The sequence below is a fragment of the Pyxicephalus adspersus genome, chromosome 4 (assembly GCF_032062135.1).
Source record: "Pyxicephalus adspersus chromosome 4, UCB_Pads_2.0, whole genome shotgun sequence".
NCBI classification, from domain to species: Eukaryota; Metazoa; Chordata; class Amphibia; order Anura; family Pyxicephalidae; genus Pyxicephalus; species Pyxicephalus adspersus.
In genome coordinates this window covers 115,513,441-115,537,880 of record NC_092861.1, presented here as the reverse complement: position 1 = coordinate 115,537,880, position 24,440 = coordinate 115,513,441, and the positions used below count along the sequence as shown (strand labels likewise).

The following is a 24,440-nucleotide window of genomic DNA, read 5'->3' as shown; positions in this document are numbered from 1 at the left end:
AGGAAAACCACAGCTCAAGGGAAACAAGGATACTGCAATCCTCAGAGCACTAATCCTCAAAGCCCTTTGCTACTGCGAGTGCAGCCGTCTGGGATTGTAGGGCCAAAGAGCGCCTCCTAACAATACTGTTTTTATGACTGATTGGATCCTTGATATTTTTTAGGGGACTTTTTTATCCTTGATAAACATTGGTGGTTTTATGTGAGTAAACAAAAGTTGAATGTCCTTAAATTTTGTATTTTTGCATATTTGTGTATTATGTGTATATACATAAATTATTATATATGTGATTTATAGATTATTGGTTTCCTGATAAAGAAGACTTAGATAGTAGTTGAAACCACCTTTGTCCTTTATGTCTTTTAATGTTTTATAATGAAAGTAAAAGTGTGATTTTAATAATTGATATGGTTTAATTAAATTTTTATGTAAATATTGTGCCTTCCCTACTCCAATTTTCCCCATATATAGGGGGTGGTAAGGACATTATTGCCACAAGTCACAATACATTTATACTACAGAACAGAGCTTAAGTGTCATGGGCAAATATTGCACATATTAAAACGTCTTTCAAAAATATCTAGGTGAAAACAGATTAAGACAACATTTTTTTGCCAAAAAGAAAATAGTTACATGTACTGGAAAAGCTACGCTTTCCAAGTAACTAGAGAAAGCTGAAGCTCTCCATGGTCAGTAAACCAGGCTCTCAATTTTAATTGCTTTGTATTATGCAGCCTATATATGTAGATGTCTCAGTCTTAATAGGGTCACTCTAATAAGACTTCTCTTAGTAAATCTTTACAGTTATACCTAAAAATGTTTACTCCTTTTTCATTGGCAATTCCATTTTCTTTTGATTTGTCTTTTAAATTGTCTGGTTTGTGCATTGTTTATCAGAGTATTCTCTCCTTTTTAAGAGACCATTGTCTGAGGTTTAGAATTTCACCTTAAACCTGCTAATCTGTCTCCAGAACCAGAATGTTATTGGTTGCATGTCTCAGGCAAAAGTGTTATCTAACAGTACCAAGACAAGTCATTTTATATTTATTTTGTTTATCTTGGTTATATATCTTAGTTAAAGCACAGTTTTATAGTTTATCTTATTTTTCTTGTTGAACTCACAGGAATGATCACTTGCATTTTAATACCACATACTTTAATTCATTTTTGTACTCTTTTGAGTATATACTTTTTTTCCTTTGCAAGACGTATTTTGCATACATTAGGAATTAGGACAGATGTTTGCCTCAACATATTGTTATGCAGCATGGTGTCAGTTATTGTATAAAATCCACACTGTGAGCTAATTACAAACAAAGCAAACAAAGCAAAAAAAAAAATTTTGGAGCCTAGATATTTATTAACATCTAGAACAAGCTGTGCTCTGATATGCAAAAAGAAACAACTGCAGAGTTTGTTGTGGTCATTAAAGAATTAGGAAGAGGTTGCAGAAAGAGCTCAGCTCACCCACATCCTCAGTTGTGTTTAGCAAAAGATTTCTTCTGCATGTCATGCAAAGCGCCCCCCTCCCTCTTTCAAGCCTCTGTTCCGCACACGAGCGAGCAGGGAACCCCTGTTCGTATCTAGGAGTCGTCCGTATGTTGGATGTCCTTAACTCGGGGACTACCAATACTGTCTTCTTTTTCTGTCTTCTTATTGTTCTTCAATGGAAGTTTCAATTTTGTTTGGCAAATAAACATATTCCTATCAAGTCGGCTAATATTGCACATTTCAAGAACTTAAGCAATGTCTATTTTACTTTAGCAATGTTCCGTAGATACTGATTGGCCATTCCAGAGCCGTAGCTTGTATTTTGCAAAAAAAAAGGCATGCTACATTTATACGTTTGAAATGTTAGGAGAACATTTTGGCATCAAGATTAAAGTATAGTTGCACATTCTGTAAAATTTTAGATTGTACTTGTCCCAGTAGCCTCTAAAAAATGATGGGAAAATATCTGAAGCTCTCATACTAGTTACAGCCTCCTGGCTCTGCCATCTGGTCTGCATTGAAAAATATGCTCCTAGGAGATGAGTTATTTATTCCATTCAGTATACGTCTTTTATCAACATGCAGTTCCCTCTCATGGGGGCCACAAATAGTTTGTTACAGTCAAACAGAAGCAGAGAACCAGCCCATAATATTGAAACTAGGTTACCCACTATATTGGCATTTTCCAAAAGGTTAAATAGGCAGATACATGTTACAATGTTTGGTTAAGTTTCAATTATTTTCATTAGTTTAATTGCTATAAATCCAAAGACATTCTCAGGGTTTTATATTTCATGTAAATAAAAGCTTTTGATTTGACTCTTAATAAAAATAATATTTTTATTCATGAATGACCTATAGTCTGTTACTTGCTTTAATATGTTCATAAATCTATGTAAATCTAAAATAGTAACTTTTTAGCTAAACACAGAAATGAACAAGAAAAACACACCTTCTCTTCCTCTTTTAGTGGACGTAGCACTATCTTGCTGGAATAAATTATACTTCCCAAAAGCAAGAAGGTTGGTGCTAAGTTTTGTTGTTAGAAAGCCCAGCATGCATTTGCAAATACAATGTCATGTACTAACCCTGAAAAAATGCTAAAAAAGTTATACAAATAGGTAAAAACATAAGCATGTTGTTAACATAGAATAAAATACATTGACCAAAAATAATTATCTTTTTCCCTTACGTATTATAATATGTGTTATTTAAAAAAAAGTAAAAACAAGAAAAAACAGAACTGAAACATTCAGCCCACATAACTGTTCCAGTCAATAAGACCGAGTGTAAAATGTCATACTGCTTCTGAAAGTTTATATATCTTTCGACTTCATTAGTTTTCCAGTGAAGGAAACATAAAAAACAATGTCAGAATTCAAGTGTACTGAAACTTTTACTGAAAGTGTCATTATCTTTTATACTTAGATTTGTTGTATGCTGATGTTTGCAATACCTACACATCTAGGTTTCCTTTTTTTTAAAGGAGAATTCAAATGACTAACATTTCTTGTATTGTTACGGACAATGGGCCTAATTTATGAAAGCTCTCCAAGCTTCAAGGGGATACACTTTCATCAATGAAGCTAGGTGATCCAGCAAACCTGGAAGGGATCTGGTTATGGATTGAAAATATTTGCTAACAAATAGCAAATGACTTTTAGGAAAACCATTCCAGGTTTGCTGTATCGCCCAGCTTAACTGATGAAAGTGTATCCTCTCCAGGCTTGGAGAGCTTTACAAGCTCGTAATAAATCAGGCCCACAAAGTCTATGTAGTCATAGGACATTAGTCACTTAGAGAGGTTAATTGATTTATTCAAATATTCACTCATTGATTCTCATAGAGAGATCAATGAGCCTTTTTGCACCTAATGCTTGCTTTCATGTTGTCACCTCGTGTGAGTCAATACATGTATTGGCATGTTGAAATATTTTGGTAGTATCCTGATACATGCATTCACTCATGGAGACCCAATAGGCTATAAATAAGTATTATTATTATTTACAGAATATTAGTCTATTAAACTTTAAAATTTCTGAAGATTTAAGAAATTATATACAAGCACTAAAAGAAAGAAACACCATAGCAAAACACTTTGGCAGAGAAAAGTACTCCCCCAGCCGCTCTCTCCGCTCCTCCAATGACCTACTAATGACTTCCTCACTCATAACCTCATCACACACAGGGATACAAGACTTCTCTAGAGCTGCCCCAACTCTCTGGAATGGTCTTCCTCGTCCTATTCAGTGCTCCTACTTTCTGCTCATTTAAAAGAGCACTCAAAACTCATTTGTTCAAACTTGCCTACCCATCTTCTTCTGGCTTTTGAAACCATTACTACTTCCCACCACTACATATCTCCTATGCTATTGTGTAAACATTCCCCCACCTACTAGATTGTAAGCTCTTCAGGGCAGGGTCCTCTCCTCCTGTATCACTGTCTGTATTCACCTGTCATTTGCAACCCCTATTTAATGTACAGCGCTGCGTAATATGTTGGCGCAAAATAAATCCTGTTTAATATTAATATTATTAATAATTCCAGATAGGGTTAAGATCTGTAAATAAAATCACATTAACAGTAAATTTGGTTTAATATTCTGAAACAAACCTTGTTATTTCCTAGTCTGTGACTTCTAATGTAACAAATGGTATGAAGGCTGGATATACAGAGTATAGAGAAGAATAAGTAATAGGGAGAGGAGGAAATAAAGAGAGAACGAGCGAAGCCTGGTCAGGTATTGGCAATCGTGAACAGTGATAAATATGGCTAATAAAATTGTTTTCAAACATTTTTTTAAAAAACAAAAAAAAAGTTTGATCGAAAAAAGGTTTTGCTAAATTGGTCTTTAAAGGAAATGAAAACCACAACTGGGTAGCTTCTTCCTATCTAGATCCTCTAATGAGTTCTCCTTTATTGATGCCAGGTTCAAAGATCCCTAGTTCATCTTCTTCCTGGTCTGGTGTCTTCTTACTTTACTGATTGGATAGGAGAGACTCGGGCTGGGGGTTCCTTGAGGAATAATCAATTAGTGACTTTCAGGCCATTTTAACTGACACCAATGGTCCTTTTGGCTATCTGTAAGGGTGACATTCTTTCCACTGGCTATCAATGTAGGGAGCATTCTTTCTACTGACCACCACACTAATGTTCTGTGTGCTGTGGATATAATAATTATAACAGTGGCTCTCTGAAGACCTGAAAATTATACACCCCTGATATCTAAATGATATTGAAAATTAAGCCTCAGTTGTAATTTTAGTGATCATGTCTTATCAGTGACTGCCATATGACTGGAAAGGAAAGACACCAGACCCTGAAGAAGTCTCAGAGAAGGTGGTGACAGCACAGCATGGTAAACTCCCCCTGCAGCTGGTGGTTTAATTACATGGTTTGCTTTCTGTTGCATTAGGGAGATTTTCCATAACTTCCTGTTCTTGTCTAAGTGTAACACAAAGTAAGAAGATATCTTTCTGATGTGAAGATTTCCCACACATTCCTGTACTGGTGGAAACACAAAACTGTATATATACCCTCACTTTCATTCGAAGACAGATCTTCCTAGAATGAACACAGAAAGCAAGCATCCACTACTTTATCCAAGTCTAAAAAAAAGTTTTGCTTTAAACTTAGTTATACTTTAACTTTTAGTATTTAAGCAAGACACAAAATATATCATGTAAATGTGTACTTGTATTTGACATGGCATCGCCATGCTGCAGTCCCTATACAGCAGTGCTGGAGTGTGAGAAGAAGAAGCAGGGTAAGTATCCTGTAAGTTCAAACAGACAAGACACATTATGATATGAGGCTCTAGAGATGAGCTCATTAGTCTGCTGTTCATTTCCCTGTCCATTTACAGGCTGGAGCTGTTCTATAACAATCTGGGATCTGAGGAAGTGGGTTATATAATGTTGATCTAGCTGAGAACATGAAATGGCAGAAAAAAAATGCAGCAAGTGAAACAGTTGGATTAAAAGCAAGGCCGATATTGCAGCAGAGCTGGTTGTGTAATTTTATCTTTTGGGGGATATTTATTTTTATGCTGGTATTCTGCTTTAATTTGTTTATTTCAGTGGACATTTATTTAGGAGAGAAGCTTCACATGTTCCTTGCTCTCTGATAAATGACAGTCTAGATATTTACAGACACTGTAGTGTGATATCTCTTCATCCAGTGCTGCATGCAGAGTGATAAGTTGATAAACTTGGGACTCTGAGTAAATACTCAGAATAAATGTCCCAGATAGCCTGCTCTTGTCTGCCCCTGGCTAATAAGACTGGCCCAATATGCAACTCTTTATAAATTTGAGCTATGAAGTCTTGGTTCTTTGAACATGTTGTCTGTGTGGTTGCAGGCTACAGAAAATCCCTGCTGGGCAAGGTTGCCAGCTGGCTGATGAAAATATGCCTTTTTGCCAATGTTATTAATAGATAGATATCATAAGGCTGGTGCACTATTAATGCAAAGGAAGGAAGTACAAAAGCTCTGACTTATTCAAGAAACAAAAGTGATCCATTTACACTCCGTATCCACTTCTTCTCCAGCTGACCAAAAAACAGGAAACAACATTTATCCTAAAAGGATTGATGACTGTCATTTGAAGCAAGCTGCTAGTCAGCTTCAGTGGTTTATAGTAAGCTTCAGCATTACCTGAAACCTGTTGAACGCTTACTAAACCCCACAGGAAGATTGTTTAACATGATGGTCAGTTTTTGCTTTAAAGGCTTTATCAAAACTTATTGGAGCTTGCAGAAAGCTTATAAAAATATGCTGTACACATTACTCCTTTACATGCAAACTCTTCCGGGCAAGGCTTAAGGATATCAGATGGGCAATCCAGGCTCTGGAAGCAACTTGCCCTTGAATCCTAGAATGCATTAGAATTGCTAGGATGCCACTTGCTTTAAGCTTTGGAGAGACCTAGCTCCTTGGCTTGACCAGCCAGGGTACATGATGCCACCTTTTCAAAGAAAAAAACGTAATCTCTTATTATTATTATTGTTAATAATAATATTAATAATGGCAAAAAGTTCCTTTTTACTGGCCAGCTTGAAACTCTAGCATTCTTTCCAAGAGCCCCTTTTTCTGTGAGACTGGCCAGGACCTCTAGCCGAATCTTTGGGTCCCATGGACCTCTCCTGTGTCCTGGTGCTGAATTTCTTGCTCAATACAAAGGGAGGGCCTCTTAAAAATGTGTTTAGTATGTTCACTCTGGTCTGAGATCTTCTGAAGGTGTTGTAAAGAAAGAATAGAAGGTGAGTTGGGGTTTGAAGATGGTAAATTTAATGGGTGCTGATCTGGAATCTGAATGATAAAGGATGTTCTGGGGCATGAATGGTAATGGGAGCTGATCTGGGGTCTCAATGTTAAGGCACAGTTGATAAGTAGCCTTCAATTGATTTCACCTTAAAGGAAGGCTTAAAGCATATTAATGGAAAGGCCCATTCATGCTATTGTGCTAGGGCTGCACATGGTAATGATCATTGCACCCATATGGTGCCATTCATTCTAAAGAAGTTTTTCTCAACCAGGGTTCCTCCAGTTTTGCTAGGGGTTCCTTGGGCAATGAGCAGTTTTTTCTCTCTGGTCAGTTTAAGCTACACCAATGATCATTTTGGCTATCTGTAGGGATGACTTTTTTACCACTAGTCAGCAATGTAAGGGGCATTCATCCTACTGACCACCACACTAATGTACTGTGAGCTGTAGATATAGGTAACATAGCAGGGGTTCCCCAAGACTTGAAAGTTCTTTAATGGGTCCCCCATGTTAAAAATGCTAAGAAAGGCGCTCTAAAATTAAACACAATAATGCATACACCTTTTTTTGGTGGGATTTGGTTAGTTAGGAACCCCATTCCAAGCAACAGTCTGACCTAATGCATGTTAAGACATGGCATAACCTGCATTGAGATGTGTCCTAACACAGTGAAAAAATATGTATTGGCTCAATTATTGCATTAATTCCCTCATTTACATAATTTAGCTAAATTACCATTAGAAATGCACCAAATTCTACTTTTAGGCAGTGAATCTAATTTGATTCAGATTTATTAAAGCTCTCCAAGACTGCACTTTTATCAGTGAAGCTGGATGATCCAGCAAACCTGGAATGGATCTAGTCCAGGATTGAAAACATTTGCTAACAAATAGCAAATGACTTTTAAGAAATCCATTCCAGGTTTGCTGGATCACCCAGGTTCACTGATAAAAGTGTATCTTCTCCATCCTTGGAGAACTTTAATAAATCAGGTCTTTTGTCTCATAAAACCCACAACTGTTTGTTCATTGATATGTCTGTGTAACGTCCAATGATCGCTGATGAGTAGCTTTACTCTTTGCCTGTTGTTAGTCAACAAAATCTGGATGTGTGGAAAATATTTGTCATTGTGAATTGCTTGTTTGTGGGTTTATTTTGGCGACGTTGGATTGTACAATTGTGCGGTTCCTTGATTTTATGTGATTGTGGTGTATCCTACATTAATGGACGAGTGTTGCCCCCGATGAAGCCTATACGGCTTGCAGATCTAAGATCTGTGCAATATTCTGATTATGTCACAATCATGTAATAATTGAGTTCTCAGTGGATCCAATATCTCCCCATGAACTGATTCCATGCCACCATGCTGAGCAGGCTGATGAACCCCCCTGACATCCCCATGATTTACACTTGGTAACAAGAAACTGATATGTGATCCTGCCAGTCATAACTTTTTCTTTACACGTCTGCCATTAAGGTTGATGTATCCAATGAAATATCTGATTCTATGTGAGTGCAGTGACATCCTGGCCTCCTGAGGGCCACAAGAGCCAAGTTGCTGCTGAGTGTTGTGACAGTGCCGCCAGGCTGCCGATAGAGGGCGCCCCAGCAGGGCCGTGCACCGAGAGGCTGGGACAGGAAGAGGCTGCGTTGTGCGGGCTTCCCCGTGTGTCTGGGGCTACAAGTCATCAGACGGGTCACAGCATGGCAGCAAAGGTAAGCGGCTCCCACAGGAGCAGACACACTGTACGGGGATGTGATCGCAGCCGGTGGGTAGTGGGACTATAAAGTATAGAAAAGCCCCAGCCATAGTTTACACAGGCAGAGTCCGCGGGGCAAACATTGCTGTGGGGGTGCTTGCAGGCGGCTGGGGGGCAGATGGCTGCCGGGGAATCAGGTGGGCGGATGGGATTGAATGACACTTCCACAGGGATCTAAATTGGGAACTGCATGGAGGGCCGGCATTCACACCCGATTCATACACACCCGAGTCTATGATCAGCTGACAGGCCCCGGTGTCACCCGATTGTCAGATCGCACAGCCGTTGGGTGGGTCTGGGTGCAAAGATCACCCTGTGATACTCCGCCACTGTCACTGGCACCGCATTATTAGGAGTCTGCTGACTTCTGTCTGTGTATTGGGTCAGATCTGAACGATCAGCCTAACATGGGGCTTCTTTATATATCAAATTCCTAAAAAGTTTTAGGATAGTGAAGGGTTAAACCCCCTGACAGGTGGATCAGTATGGAGATTCCCTTTCATTTCCTGTTCCAGACACTTAACAGGAAGTTAGAGGTAACCTTATAAAGTTGGAGGAATTCCCTTCTTAGATGTGTCCCCATTGGGTGATTTCCCCTTACCTTTTGTTCTGAGGACATCTAATCATTTGGGTTTAACCTCACTTCCTATCTCGGTGACAAGGTACATATAGGGTGGTGAATCCCACCAATGGGGACACAGACAGCAATAAATACTTAAGGGTCTGAATAAAAAAAGTTTATTCAAAACAAAAATAAAAGTTTATGAAAGTATGAATGATGTATTAAATGCCAGGTCTGAGCACTTAAAGTGGAACTTTTGTCCTCAATCCATTCACAAACTGAGCCCAGAGAGTCCCACGCTGTCTTGGCTTCTTTCTGAGGTTCCTCCAGTGCCACCATCTTCATTCTTCCAGGTTCCCCCGACGTCACCAGATCTCTCAATTCATAGCCAAAAACATTTTTTTTTTATAGAGTAGTAAATGGTTAATATTGGCTTGGTGAAGGAATTTCCTTTTATTTCCTGTCCTAGAAGCCAAACAGGAAGTGAAAGGAAATCTCTGCACAGGAAGAGGGAAGTTCCTTTTTTGATTTGAGCTCTCCTCCTGACAGCAGAGGAGCTCGCCCTTCTACACTTTAATAGAAGAAAAGCTGGAATATTTTTCAGTGCTCCAATTTTGTTATAATTGAATTTCCACTTTTATAACACTGTACATCTTTAGATTGTAAGCTCGCATGGTCAGGTTTTACTCATTATTTGTTGTATGTATTGCTATACCATATTTGTAGTCCTCCCCGTGACGTGTGTGATTCATTACCTCTGTGCAGCCATGTTTATTATTTTGTACATCGCCACAGAGGATGATAGCACTTTATCTATAATAATAAGAGGGATCAGTTTTTTTGCAATTATTGTTCTAAAAGTGGAGCCTAGCGCTGCCGTAATGATCAGACGCTGCATACAGTTGAATGGGATAAATGTTCCCTTTTTTTTGGCTGATTGGCGTTTTAAAAATATGGAGAAATAACGATGAATATAAAAGTAACGATGAAGCTGAAAGGTGGCAATCGGCTCATCGCTGAATGTGTAGAATAAAAGTGTCATTATTTGGAAACGTAAACGCCACTTTTTCTGACAAGCAGTTTACCCTTTTTAGAAATAACGTAAGGTACATTTTATCATGATTTGTTAGGATTGTAACTTTTTAGTAGTAAATGGTTTTTAGTTTTGTTTGATTGTTTGTGATTGAGCAAGGCATAAAGTGGAAATAAACTCAAAAGTGCCCAAAACAAAAATACACTTATCTTCAATCCTGTAGAGCAGTCCAATTGGTCCGGAGGTTTCATCCATCGGGTCCCATGTCGTCTTCAGGCTGGCACCCTAGGTGCCGCCATCTTCTCCTCTTCTTCGGGGTTCTTCCTCCTACGTCACCCGAAGCAGGTGGGAGATTGGGTGACATAGTTTGGGAAAAAAACTTGCCGATCCCACCGCGCATGGGCTCGGGCATGACAGAAGGGCTCCTTCTTCATATGTCCGAGGTGTTCAGGCATGTGCAGAAGGAGCACCCGAGAGCCTCCAGGATGCGAGCCATAGGTATCCCGGGAGGCTCTGCGCTCCCATTCATTCTCGATCACCTAGGGTGTGGCATTTAAAAAAAAGACAGAATTTTTACCTTACACAAAAGAGTTGTCTACACTTTTATGTCAATTGAAAATTCTGAGTTTAGGTACGCTTTAACATTTCTGTCAGGTTTTTCCTTTTTGTTTGTGATTGCACTGAGGATATTTTACCTGTCTGTGACACCTGAAGAAAGAATAGGTATACAGCTCAGACATTTGACTTCTTCCTGACTTTCTGTTCTGTGTAAATCCGACAACCAGACCTTCAGCAAGCAATGACCATATTTCCCCTAGTAAAGGTTTATTTAAAGTTTTCCTACCTCAACTCTGTAAGCCTGGCCTTTCCCTGGGTTTGGCGCTGGCGTCCATTTTGGTCACCCAGTCTTAGATAATGCAACTTCCCACAGGCACACTGGGGGTCATTCATACAAAGTTACTAGCAAGCAGGCCAGACAATAATAATAATCAGATATTTACAATATTCAGATTTAAGACTTGTGAACAAATAAGAATATAAAATGGTGGCTAGAAAACCTGTGTGTAGTCTGACTTAACCTTAGTACAGGCAGCAGGACTGTGACCTCTTTATACCCCTCTTGCCTGCACTCAGGGACACTGCCCAGCTCCTTGGGGTATAGGGGGCACCTAATCACCTCAGAGGTGGCAGTGCTTTGACCAGTGACTAGGCCTGAGCCCTACCTCAGCACCTACTGAGGAATGTTTCCAGTCTCCCCGGTCACTGGCATCATTGAATAATGGCTGTGATAGAGGAAAGAGTGGTGACAGAACTCAGAAATGGAGTATAAAGATGAGGGGTTGGCATTGCCAGAGACATTTTGTCATTCAAGGGCAGGATGGCAGGGTCTGTTTAAGAAGTACAACATTAAAAAACTTTTCAGCAGTTGTATTATACCTATAATCAAAAGTGCAGATAAAACATGGCAAGAAATTAAAAATAATTAAAAAAATGACCTTTTAGCTTTCTGAATTCTGTGACCTCTTGATAATGCTGGCTGAGGCGCTGGGCCACAGAAAACAATAAAAACCAACATAGTATAAGGGTTACTGTAATATATAACAGTGTAGGTATGGGCTTTAGATACAGTAAATACAATTTAAAGTACAATATGTCAAGGTGGGAAATATTAAACACTGAAGTGAATGTTTTTATTAGCTTTTTTAGAAATCGATAGAGTGGACTGTTTGTGAACTACCGTATTTTTCGGACCATAAGACGCTCCGGACTATAAGACGAACCAGGTTTTCCGCACAAGGGAAAACAAGAAAAAAAAAAATTGATTTGATTTCCCCTGAGATCCAGCGTGCGGCACTTGTGCCCGCCCACGAAGGCGGCGCCGATCGGCATTCATCAAATCAATCGGCGGCGCCTTCGTGGGCGGGCACAAGTGCCGCACGCTGGAACACAGGGGAACACAGACGAGGAACACAGACACTGGCTGCTGTCAGCCTCTGTCTGTTTTCCTCCTGTGTTCCCCTGAGATCCAGCGTGCGGCACTTGTGCCCGCCCACGAAGGCGGCGCCGATCGGCATTCATCAAATCAATCGGCGCCGCCTTCGTGGGCGGGCACAAGTGCCACACGCTGGATCACAGAACAGGCAGAGATCGGCGCAGCCGGGGACCGGCGGGGACACAGGTAAGTAAAAAAATATGCCCCTGTACCTCTGCATTCGGACCATAAGACGCACCCTGATTTTCGCCCCACTTTAGGAGGAAAAAAAGTGCGTCTTATGGTCCGAAAAATACGGTATATTGTGTTCCTAAAACATACAGTTAGGTTAATTGGCTTCTACCCAAAAATTGACCTTAGACTGTATTAAAGACATATGACTATGGTAGGGACATTAGATTGTAAGCTCCTTTGAGGGGCAGCTAGTCACATGACTATGGACTTTGTACAGCGCTGCGCAATATGATGGCGCTATATAAATACTGTGTAGTAATAATAATAATAATGGCTTTATGTGTGTGTTAGGTGTTGATACATGTTGTGTTTTGGCAGCCCAATACCTTAAATTGACCCTTAATGAGCGTCAACACAAGGACGTGCTTTGCTTTAGGTGAATATGCAGTGTATTTGTGGTCAGTTTGTTCACACTGTTCATATGAGGACCATTCACAGGGTGCTGTAGTGCGGCGTTGTAGTAACACGTGTGATAATATGGGGTTTTTGTGTGTCTCATGATGTACAGATAGGCGTAAATCCAGTCAATACTACGTGGATATGAGGGAGTTTTAGTAACGTGGTCCCAATGACTATAAATCACCAGCAATTTTTACTGATTTACCGAAGTATGAATTATATTGTCCGTACCATTCATAGTCTGTGAGCCACTGTAGGACATCTGGTATACGTGACGTGAATTATTTTCTTCATTATTATTTTACCCATTGGTGTACCTGAACACAGCTGTGTTGTACATGTACACATATTCATTAGATCAAATTCACACTTCTCAGAAATCAATAGAACACAGCAGCACAGCCAGATCATCATATTTTGAGTATCACATACCTTTGTATTGCCATGTACAGAGTAAACATTGCTAGCCATGGCTAAGGTGTTGTGGTCCTTGGCTTTTAGGGGCATCGTGGGGATTTTAGCATTATTGCTTTATACTATGGTGGTTATTGATGTTCAGCCAGGTAATTCACTGCAATTTGAAGTAGTTTAAAGTATAACTAAAGGCAAAATTGTAAGTATAGTTTTAAGGTAACCCATTAAACTGGTATTTCCTATATGCTGAATCCCCAAGTACTATTGTACTATGTTTAGTTAAACATTAAAGTGGCAGTAAAGTTCCACTATGAAAAATCTGAATGGGCAATGAACATATGACATGAAGTTTATAGCCTGACTTATTCCTGGTATACAGTAAGTAAAGCAAGGCACAGGGATGATGTATATACTCACCATATCCACAATCCTCCATTTATTTGGTGGAGATACACAAATCTTGTGAGATCAAGTTTCCCATTCAGTTGATAGACAGAAGGCGAGGGGTGTCACCTTAAACTATAATAAAACAGTTTTGTGTGACAATTGTACTGCTCTAAATATACCCACTGGAAGTACAATATATTCCCATTTATTAGGTATTTATAACTAATGAGTTTTCAGTCTCATCATCAAATGTTAAGGAAGTTTGATTATATAATTGGAGAGTTGTTTTTACTGAACGGAAATTTTAAATCAAGGATTGCCAGTTTTAATGAATGTGTAGTACATTTGTTTACAGAGAAACAAATACAGTCATTCACAATAAATGGGAAAACATTGTAAAATGTTCTGCCAGACCAGCACACTTATTATACAGGCTTTGAAACCTTTTCTCAGAAACACACACGATTTTTTGTGTTCTGCTGGAACTGGAACGCCATGTTTGTCATAGACTCTGGAGACAATGAGATCTTAGTACATATTGAGTATGAACTTAAACTTTTGTCTGACTGCAGTACTTTGAGATTATCTACTCTATAGGCTGCCTTGTATGACCTATAAATAATGAGTTTACTGCCTTCTAGGGTCACAGGGTCAGATTTTGGCCCAGACACAATCTGTATAGGGTTTGTATGTTCTTCTTGTGTTTGCATGGGTTTCCCTGAAGACTTTGGTTTACAACCCACATCCCAAAAAGCATGCTGGTAGGTGAATTTGCTCCCTTTCACAAATTGTCCATATATATATATGTTGGTAACATGACTTTGGACTTTGTAAAGCAATGCGTAATATGTCAGCACTTTATAAATACAAGATTATGAATTATTAATAATATTCCAAATCATGGGTAACAAAAAGGGTATATTTTTTGAACAGTTAATCCTAAAAAAAAAGCATAAAAATGTTACTTATTATTTTTATTTTGTTTCTTTAATATAGTTCTTTTTTATTATTATAATATTTAGTGGCAGCATTACTTTCCTTTTTCTTCTTTTTTTTTTTTTTTGGGTTGACAATGTTGCCCATCAAGCTATGTAAACCTGGTATCTAACCTGAGTGCAGGCTGACCGGGAATGACCAATTTAATTTCTTATGGAGGAGGGAGCAGCAGATGCCGCCTGCTCATCCTTCCGCTCTCTATAAAACTGAACAATATGGTGTGTACAATGCTCATTTGTTCCATAGTCACTGAAAAAGATCACAAAAAATTGTTTCCAGTGGGAGAAATCTGACATTTAAAAAGCTTGTCTCGTGTCCCTGGGTGGCTGCATCTACACATGTGCACTGTATCTATGGAGGGAATCATGGTTGTCATGTCTGCCATTGTTCATCTTCATTACATGGGGTATATACATTTTTTATGCTTTTTGTTTAATGCATTTCTGACCAGATTTATTTAATTTCTCCTGTAAAAAAAACAAAAAGCAAATGAAGCCACCACATCTGACTGACTGGGCTGTTTAATGTTACTGTTCTTAGGTTTAGATTCTTCAGAGCAGCAGTCGCCAACCGGTGGTCCGCAAGAAAACTTTGGTGTTCTGCGGCTCTTGCCAGGAGAAGGACCCCGCTGGGGGGACACACCGGCCAGAGCCGCAGACCATGTGCCCTGTGTAGATCCCAGGCTCAGGAAAGTGGGCGACTTGTGACTCTGGACACAACCCACCCACTCTCCCATCGCAGGCTTAGATCTGCGATGGGATAGTGGGCAGGTTCTGGCATCATGATGTCACTAAAGGGGAAGTTTCTTTTCCTTTGAGTGACACCCAGCTCCCCGCTCATGCGCATTCTGAAACCGGCAAATTTAGTGGTCCGCCGGTCCGAAAAGGTTGGCGACCACTGCTCAACAGGTTGTTAGTCTGATGGTTGTAAAAAGCTTCTGAAAACACAGTGCCAAATGTAGCTTTCAAAATCAAATCTGCCTTTGTGAACACTCCCATTAATTCAAATGATTGAGCATGGCACCCGGTAACCCAGGCCTCTATGTAATTATAACTAGACACATTAAAGCCCAACCCCACACACATGCTTTGCTTTAGTTGTGGATAGAGCAGTGAAGGTTAAAGCTTATGTCAGGTTTTTATTACTTTGCAAAGGAACTTTTCGCTTATTTCACTTTGCAAAGAACACCCGATCACATGCTTTATTAAGAAAGGTATGTTAAAATATCTTTGCCAAGTAAACATGCTTTACTCCTTTGAAAATCCAACACGGTATATTTACTTTTGTCACTGTCTTTGCTGTTAATCTTCAGCCTCTTTGAGATCCACAGTGAATTCCATTCATCGGACATACGTCTGCAAATTTTGGCTGTAAAGTGCTGTTGTTCTTCCCACCAGTCCTTAGTCTCCCCAGGACTAAGGCCTTGTTCCTACTATGTATGGTGCAGTGGCAGGAATGGCAAACCACACTGCAGGTAACACATTTGCATGTGGTTGTGGCCATAGTGTGGTTCCCCCAAAAGTAACCACATGGCCAAGATGCCATGTCACTTGTGATCTGCTGCAATTGCATGCAACATTTTCCAACTCCTCTCATCCACTTGAATGGGAGCATTTGAAACTAGGGTTAAGGTTACATACATATGTCAGATGATTCTCATCCGATAATCGCCTCAGGCCTGATATCAGGCGAGAATCTGGCATCGTTCCTCGTTAATTTATCCTTCCTTGCGGATCCATGAACGATCGTAATGAAAGTGAAGGGGAGAGAACGCAGCGGGGTGCCTCTCTGTCATTCTCCCCTCTCCATAGAGCAGAACGACTCGTTAATGCAACGTGCAGTCTTTTGTCATTGGAAAGGATTGTGAGAGTTACTTTCCAGCGACAAATATTGAACATGTGTACCTAGTCTTAGGCTATGGACACGGCAGTGTTTCATGGCTGGCAGGGTAATCTGTTTTTCATTTAGCTGTAAAGTTGCTTTAAACAGTGTAGCAACAAAATATTTGCCTGAGTGTTGCTTCATTTGGAGGAGTACCAAGAATGTATAACTGCACATTGTAATTGCCACATACAGACCCAACCTCTGCACTGAGATTAATAATTAAAGGTTAATAAAACTTTCCCACAAAGTTTCTTTACATTCTTGCTCCCACCCCTTGAGGTAGGCCTAGCCCACCCTCCTCCCAATGCTCACCTAGGTCTCACTCGGAGGCCTGCAGCATTGTTTACATCCCTCCCCTTAGGGTCTTAGGGTTAAGATATTGCACTTAACCATTTGCCTAATAATTTATATTATGGAAATTATTGTTTATTTCTAGGATTTTATATACTAGTACTCATAAAGTTAATATTTTGTATCTTCTAGGATGAGCTCGAAGACATAAATTCTTCAATTAGACCACAATATAAAAAAAGTAGAATTTTTTTTTTAGAATCTAGTGATCCTCTCACACTCATTTGTGGTCGGAGGTGCCTTTTTCCATTTTAAACTTCATAAGGTTTAGTTTTGTTTCATGTGGTTACTATTCCTGTTTTGCAATCAGCACTCCTACCTCTTTCTGTTACAGCGGAACATTACTCTGTTTTTCATCAGTTTACGTAAGTCTAATGCACAGAAATAGGAGAGGTTTATGAGGTTTAGCAAATGCTGCTCCTGATGAATTCTGTTTTATAATACGCTAATAATTTGCCTGATATTATATGCTATTTTCCTGAAACGGCTCCATTTTAAAAAGAATTCCGAATGCTTCCTGCAGGCACCCATACCGTCTAGCCTAAGCTGACTTTACTCCGTAAGCAGTTGAAGCTTTGCAGAATCATCTGGGTAAAAAATGATTTCTGCCTTTAGGGACTTATTTCATAGATGCATTTCTGGGTTAAGTAAAGCAGGCAATCCATAAAGCTAACATTATGGTGTTCTTAATTAAATATGTAGCAGTTCTGAATGAGGGCTGTGTTGGAACTGTAAATTTCACATTGACTGCCCTTTCTGATGCTGGCAAATGCATGTGTGACCTGTTTATTACATTAGAACACGCTGAAATCTGTCTGGTATCCAAGAAGAGTCAACTGCAGGAAACCACAGTCTACTGAATACATCAGGAAAATATTTCTTTGTCATTTTCCTGTTCTCTATAGAAATAAGAGGAAGATCAGTCAAAGTTGAAAAGATGCCTTTACTTTCTAGTGTTATCTAAAGGCAGAGTGAGTTATCTAAAGGCTTACGTGCATAGTGTGGTATCGCTCCTCCCTACCAGAAACTATATAGTAAATGTAATCTACTGTATTGTAGATGATGGGGAATCTTTAGAATGGGACACATTTCTGGGTGTGTCAAATTCTTGGTGCCCCCCTGTGCTATGTGTTGCCTTCCTTTTTTTTTTTCTTTTTTGTAAATGCAACACCCTTTTGCGATCAAGACAGAATGGGTGCGCTGAGCCTCTCCAGGATATCTACATCACACATCCCAGGGTGCTTCTGGCTGCTTCTTCTTTCTTTAATGGGTGAAAAAAAAGGCTGAGGTCAGCAGTCCCCCTCCCCCCCACTTCTACGAAGAAGAAGACCAAGGAACATGGGGATGCCCTGCGCTTCCTCCACACCGGGCTGAAGAAGGATGCTTCCGTACATCTAGTGGATGTCGGTTGACTGTCGCTGAAAACATTTTTTTGTGATTGTTTCTGTTGACAGATGAATGAATGAGCGCTGTACACACTGTGCCATTCTGTTCTATGGAGGGGGGAAGGGGGACGATGAGCAAGCAGCACCCCACCGTGCTCTCCTCCAGTGCACAGCAGTCATTTCTGATCAGCCATTCATACTCCTGTACAGATTTTTACTTATCACACACATGACCATTCACCTATGGTGATTAATATCTAATGTGTATATGTAGCTTTAGGGTTCAGGATTTTCAACCCTCTTGATTGACCCAGTGTTCATTCACCTGGCCATATATGCCAATATTGGGATACGCAGCTCAGTGTAAAGTGGATGAGAATAGGCAGGTAAGAATCCCTATAGCAGAATACATAAGATTTCTCTTCTGCCTGTTAACCCCTTTTGAAATTTCTACTTTTGAAGTTTTATTTTAAGCAGCAATGTCTATTCAAGGTAAAGATACTGACTTGAGATTTTTTTCCCTTTACGGTGGCAGTGGAGCCACTTTAGAAGTTACAGTAATCCCATCTGTAACCTTTTACAGTAAGATCTATTATTAAGGACTGTGAGAAAAAAGGAAAAAGAGGAAATAAGTCAGAAAAAGCAAGAAAGTGTGACAGAAACTGTTTTCTTTTTTATCTTTTTGGCTAATATTATTATTGGTATTGAACAGTATTTATATAGCGCCAACCTATTAGCAGCGCTGTACATTTAATAGGGGTTACAAATGACAGACACATACAAACAATGCCTCAGGAGGATGAGAGGACCCTGCCCAGAAGAGCTTACAGTCTAAGAATATATAAAAAGCTTTGTTATATCTGCTTAAGAAGTGAAGAAAAAAAGTTGATCATGTCCGAAATCTAGTGAGCTCCTAATTCTCTGTAGTTAGTTGACAACAAAGTGCCTGTGCTACAATGAACTCCCAAGAAGTATTATCAGCCCTGCCCAGGTGACCTTACAGAACCTGTAGTAGGTGGGCCTTCTGTGTCCCCTAACACAGCTTTGTGTGCAGCCTGCTCATAATATTGCTACTACTTTTATAAAATAATTAAAACTCATTTGTAGAACACAAAGCGGATTTATATCCTTTGCTTAGTTGAGTAAAGTTTTTGTGCCGTGAACTTTAAATCACTGTAGATGTTTTTTCTTGTTTTAAAGTAGATTTTTGTTTTTTCAAAAAAAATAAACATAGCGTAGCAAATATACTGCTGACTTAAGCAGCTCTGCGTCTTTGTGCTATTCAGAAATTTGCTCAAAGCAGCCCTTAGTATGTGTTTGTTCCAGCAAAATGAAGTTCAAATACCTATGGGTCATTTTAAAATAAAAGTCCATCAACATTAGTATCAGTACACTGGTTAAACCAAACTTTTCCTTATCCAACTTTTTTAAAAAAAGGTTAAATACTGAATTTAATGACGTACCAGCATGATTTCTTGTTTTTGGAAACACTTAATACTGCAGTGGGGGATAGACTGGTAGGGGAACACCTGCTGAGAACGTGGAAATGACTAAGAGAGATGACAGCTCTTCTAGTATGTAGTCATCATATCCTTTCATTTTTGATGCAGCTTTTAATCTTGCAGTTCAGATAAAAGATGTATGTCTATTGTCCCACTGCTGCTAGCAGTAGATTTTTCCAGGGAAATGTTTACTACAAGGCAGTTTTGGCTTTGGCGGTAATGGCTGACCCAGACATTGTGCAATAATATAATATTAACTAGCTGCATAGTGCTGATTTTCATAACCTGATTTGTGGGTTCATAGCTACTGACTTTTTTTTTTAGATTTTTTTTTTTTTTTACTTTGAAAATACTTTTACCTTTTAGTGGTGTTGTAGTTATGTTTTGGCTGTTTGGTAGGGCTAAATCTCAGATTTTTGAGATTTATACAGGATCTGAACTATGGGCTGTGCCTATAAAGTCAATTGGAATGAAAAGGGCCAGTCACGTGTATGAGCTGCAGCTGATCTTTTCTCTTTTTTCCCCATTATTTGGGGGTGACCATCGTGGTAGATGGAAGGCTTTGCCCATGCTGGTTCTCTAATTGACTGGTGATCTAATGATTCATCATGATCTATTCATTATACTTTATTTGACAGGCAGTGTTCTGGATGCTCAATGCAGCGCCCTCTGTGGTCTCTATAGACTTGAATGCATAGTGTTTTTTAAAAATGTCTAAAGGCTTGTACATACATTTGAAACCACCTGTATGGGTTTTTTTTTTAATCCTAGTGCCTATTTGTTTTTTGTTTAAATAGGCTTTAAAAATTGCTAAAACACCTATACAAGCAGTTGCAAATGCCTGCAAATTGCCTGAAAACTGTCCTTGATGCCTAGCTGTGCATAGTAGTTCCCCAGGAGCAGTAACACGCTCAATTTATTTACCTCGGGTCTGAACAGTCCCTCAATCTCATGAGAATAGCTAGTAAAAGACAGCTTTGTCTGATGTAAGATAATGTCACACTGCAAACATACAGCTATGAGGCTGAAGGCAGAGGTGAGCCTAGGTACTATGCACTACTAGGTGCTATTTGACAGAGGAAATTCCAGACACATTGGTACTGACTGGCACAGTATTGATTAGACACAAATCACATTTCTTTATGTTCCCTGACACATAGTAAATTGGCATTTTTTTTCAGTACAGGTTCACTTTAGTGAATCGTTTTCTAAGATCTTTAATCAAGATCATTCCAAATATTTTAGAACTTGTCAAACTTTGGTTTATCTAAACTTTGATTAAGCAATTAGTTATAGCTATATATATATATATATATATATATATATATATATATATATATATATATATATATATATATATATATATATATATATATATACACACAGTGTTCTCCCCAGCCCCTTTAGCCGGGTGCACCACCCGGCTGTTTTTGGGTGGATACTTAACAGTTTGGTCAAAATACAATACCCGCCAAAAATTTCTTCTCACCCAGCCTAAATACATTTCTGGGTTGAGCACTGTATATATATATATATATATATATATCTGCATATATATATATATATATATATATAAACACACAGCTTGCTCCAGAAGTTAACATACTGCTTTTTTTTTTTTTTTGCTTTGTTTTGATGCACTTTTTCAGGAGAAATGCTTACTGGACATGTGTGGTCAATTGAAGTCATCGAACAAACATTCTGCAGGGATTTCATGGCTTTGCAAAGTGATCAGAAACACCAACCAGATGGTGGTGAAGATGAAAAGTAGGCATCAAAATGCTGGTTTAGCTGCAAACAGGAAACTTGGCTGGTACAATTTACACTGCTGTTATATGCCAATTCAGGTAACATGCCAACACTTCTGGTAGTATTAAATTCCACCCCCTGCCCCCCCATGCTCATTAGTTTTTCCCATTTCCCCCTGTGTCATTTCTGTGTCCAGTAGTACCATGAGGTTGATGGGAGAAACCACAGAACACTGGGGGTGGGGGGATCCAGGAGGTCGATATACCCAGAAGTGTTGCTTTTTTAAGAATCCTCTGATGGCAGAATCTGATGGTACAGAGATTGGTAAAATTTCACAAAAAAATAACAGGAAATTAGGCAAATACAATAAAAAATCAAAAAAGGATATCTTCAGGAAAAACAAATATGTTGGTTGTCCGGGATGACATTTAGGCTTTTAGCTTGTGCATTAAATGCTCAGATAAAATAAGCGCAATGTCATTTAGAATTAGGATTGCAAACCTGTGAAAATGTCACTGTCATGGTAATTTCTGCCCACACAAATCAACTTAATTCCATTTTAATGTTACATTGACAATTAAAAAACACAAAACATTATTTTTACCTGTGTACATCATTACCTAAAGGCTACATACACACATCAGATGATTCTCCTTTCAGGGCTAGTACCCGATGAGAATCTGACATCCGATGACGTTTGTGGATCCGCCGGTAAAGTGAATGGTGCGGGGGGGGGGAGCAGTGGGGTGCTTCCCACTTGTTCTCCCCCTCCCCTCTCCATAGAGCAGAACGGTGCTGTATGTACAACAAAAATCTAACGAGCGCATGCAGCCAAAGTTTAATAAATTAAGAACTTTCACAGTCAACCAGGAAAGTTGGAAGATGGATAGGAACATTCTAGAAGAGACCACCAGGTAAAGCAAGAGCAGAGTGTCCAGTGAAATGAAGATAAAAGCAAGCAAGCAAGTTTACAAAAAACAAACATTTATTGTGCAACTCTACTGCCGTTTCAGGTTTCACAATAAATTTGGGTTTGATGTGGGTTGTTCTAAACTTGTTTAAAAAACGGTTGAAGCTCATACCAAATGTTTACCTGACTGGGTTGCATTGGGGAGATTTCTTTTTACTTCCTGTCCCAGAGACACAATAGGAAACTATAGAAATCATTAAAAAGTAAGTGAACATCTACTCCTAAATCATTGTCACTGATACAAGTGTCCCTGTTGGAGGAGTTTTTCTAAACTCATGTTTTGGTTTGAGCGATGGGTCAAAACTTCTTCTACCCAGCAGCCACAGTAAAAGTGGATGGGTTTGTGTTCATGGGACGCAATCCCTATTTAATGTACAGCGCTGCGTAATATGTTGGCGCTATATAAATCCTGTTTAATAATAATAATAATAATGGGACCACATATAAAAAATATATGGTGTTTTCTTAAAATATGTTTAAATATACTGTTAAAGCTGCGTGGGAGACCTGATTTAATGGCCAACCATTTGGGTATGTTTCCTGCCTACTTTAAAGTGAAATTTGTTGAATGTGCAACATTTGCAAACAGGAAGTTTGTTCATTGCAGAGGATAAAATATATTTTTTCTGAAATACAGAATTCCTGCATTTCTCCTTGCAAAGTCTTCACACAGTAGGCATTATAGTTTAGCGTATAATGCTGACAGATACCTGAATTGATAGGTAAATGAACTCGGGTTACATTGTACCAGCCTGGTGAATGAATAGAGGTGGCTGAAGATCTGAAAGCTAAGAAGACGCTTTGAAAAGCCACATCTGTGAGGGAGCCTGCTGACTTTCCTGAAGTTAAGAGTATAGTTCTGCGTTTTGTCCGGTTTGGCTTTATTTAGAAATAATACATTTCTAAACCTATGTTAGACTTTTTATACCTTGAAATTGATGACTAATCCCTATTAGTAACCTGGAAAAAATAATCCCAGATAAGAATTCAGGGAAGTTTCTTTTTACAGAGTTTTTGTACAATGTAGATGTTGAATTTGGACCAATTGTCCTGTAGATTGGATCAATATAAAAGAAGTCCTTTCGAATTACAAGGAGCAGGGCTGGATTTAAAGATTTTTTTTTGCTTTGATAGTACTGTCTGTGTTGTGTCCTGTAATATAAGCCTATATGGGCAATGCTGTCTCAACTAAAATTACTTTAATTTTGATGCACTTTCGTTTTATAATGTTCTAAAAATTATACATTGTGTACAGCAATGAAGGGGACTTTATAGTCATCCATTGAAAAGGAAGCTGTATACCAAGGGTGTTAACCTCAAATACACAGAGGAACAAAATTAAAAACGTAGACCAAGTTGGGGGCCAAACTTGAAATTTATTGAAAAAATTGAGAAAGTTTACTACTTCATACATAACTAATAAAAAAAATTCTCTACACACAGTTTAGGGTTGAAAAGACTAATTTCTATCTATCTATGCAGGCTGTATGTTGTTCATCCTCTCACATCACAAGTTTGTCTGACATTAAATATTACACTATGCGGTCTTTAATGCATTGAAACAAACACAATGCCCCTGGTAGTCAGGCACCATGTGATCATTGTCTTAGGCATTGTGTCACATGATGGATGTACAGTAAAAATGTCTATGTATTGCATGTATTGAAAATGATAATGTGAGGTGGTAACGTGGGCGGGCGGGCCAGATGTAGTTCATTTTTCGAATTCCTTGGGGGGCCAAAAAACAAAAAAAGGACCTTGAGGGCCAGGTTTGGCCCGCAGGCCAGAGTTTGACACTCCCTGCTCTATACACCCCCTCACTCCACCGCTCACTTTATGTTTAGAAGTTTAGAAGGAGCAGAAGACTTTGTAAGCTACAGGGTGTTCAGGTCAGAAGACTACAGGTTTTCCTCGTGTCAACAATGGCGAATGTCCATGACATTCATTTACCTGGAGTCATATGCTCTTTCAAATATTTATGTACCAAATATTTTCTTTAATAATAATACAGGTTAAGAATAATACAGGTTTTCTTTAAGAATTTGATGCATATTTACAGACAGA

The 24,440-nt window shown here is 39.0% G+C and overlaps 1 protein-coding gene across 1 annotated transcript in view; it reads left to right on the top strand.

Annotated features, from left to right (window-relative positions):
• Positions 1-8,272: 8,272 nt before the first annotated feature.
• Positions 8,273-24,440, top strand: part of SNX9 (sorting nexin 9) — a 58,716-nt gene continuing 42,548 nt past the window's right edge. Inside the window, exon 1 of the mRNA XM_072409371.1 lies at positions 8,273-8,473. Within this exon, the coding sequence (XP_072265472.1) occupies positions 8,462-8,473 (12 nt within the window). The 5' untranslated portion in view covers positions 8,273-8,461. The remainder of the gene's footprint in view (positions 8,474-24,440) is intronic.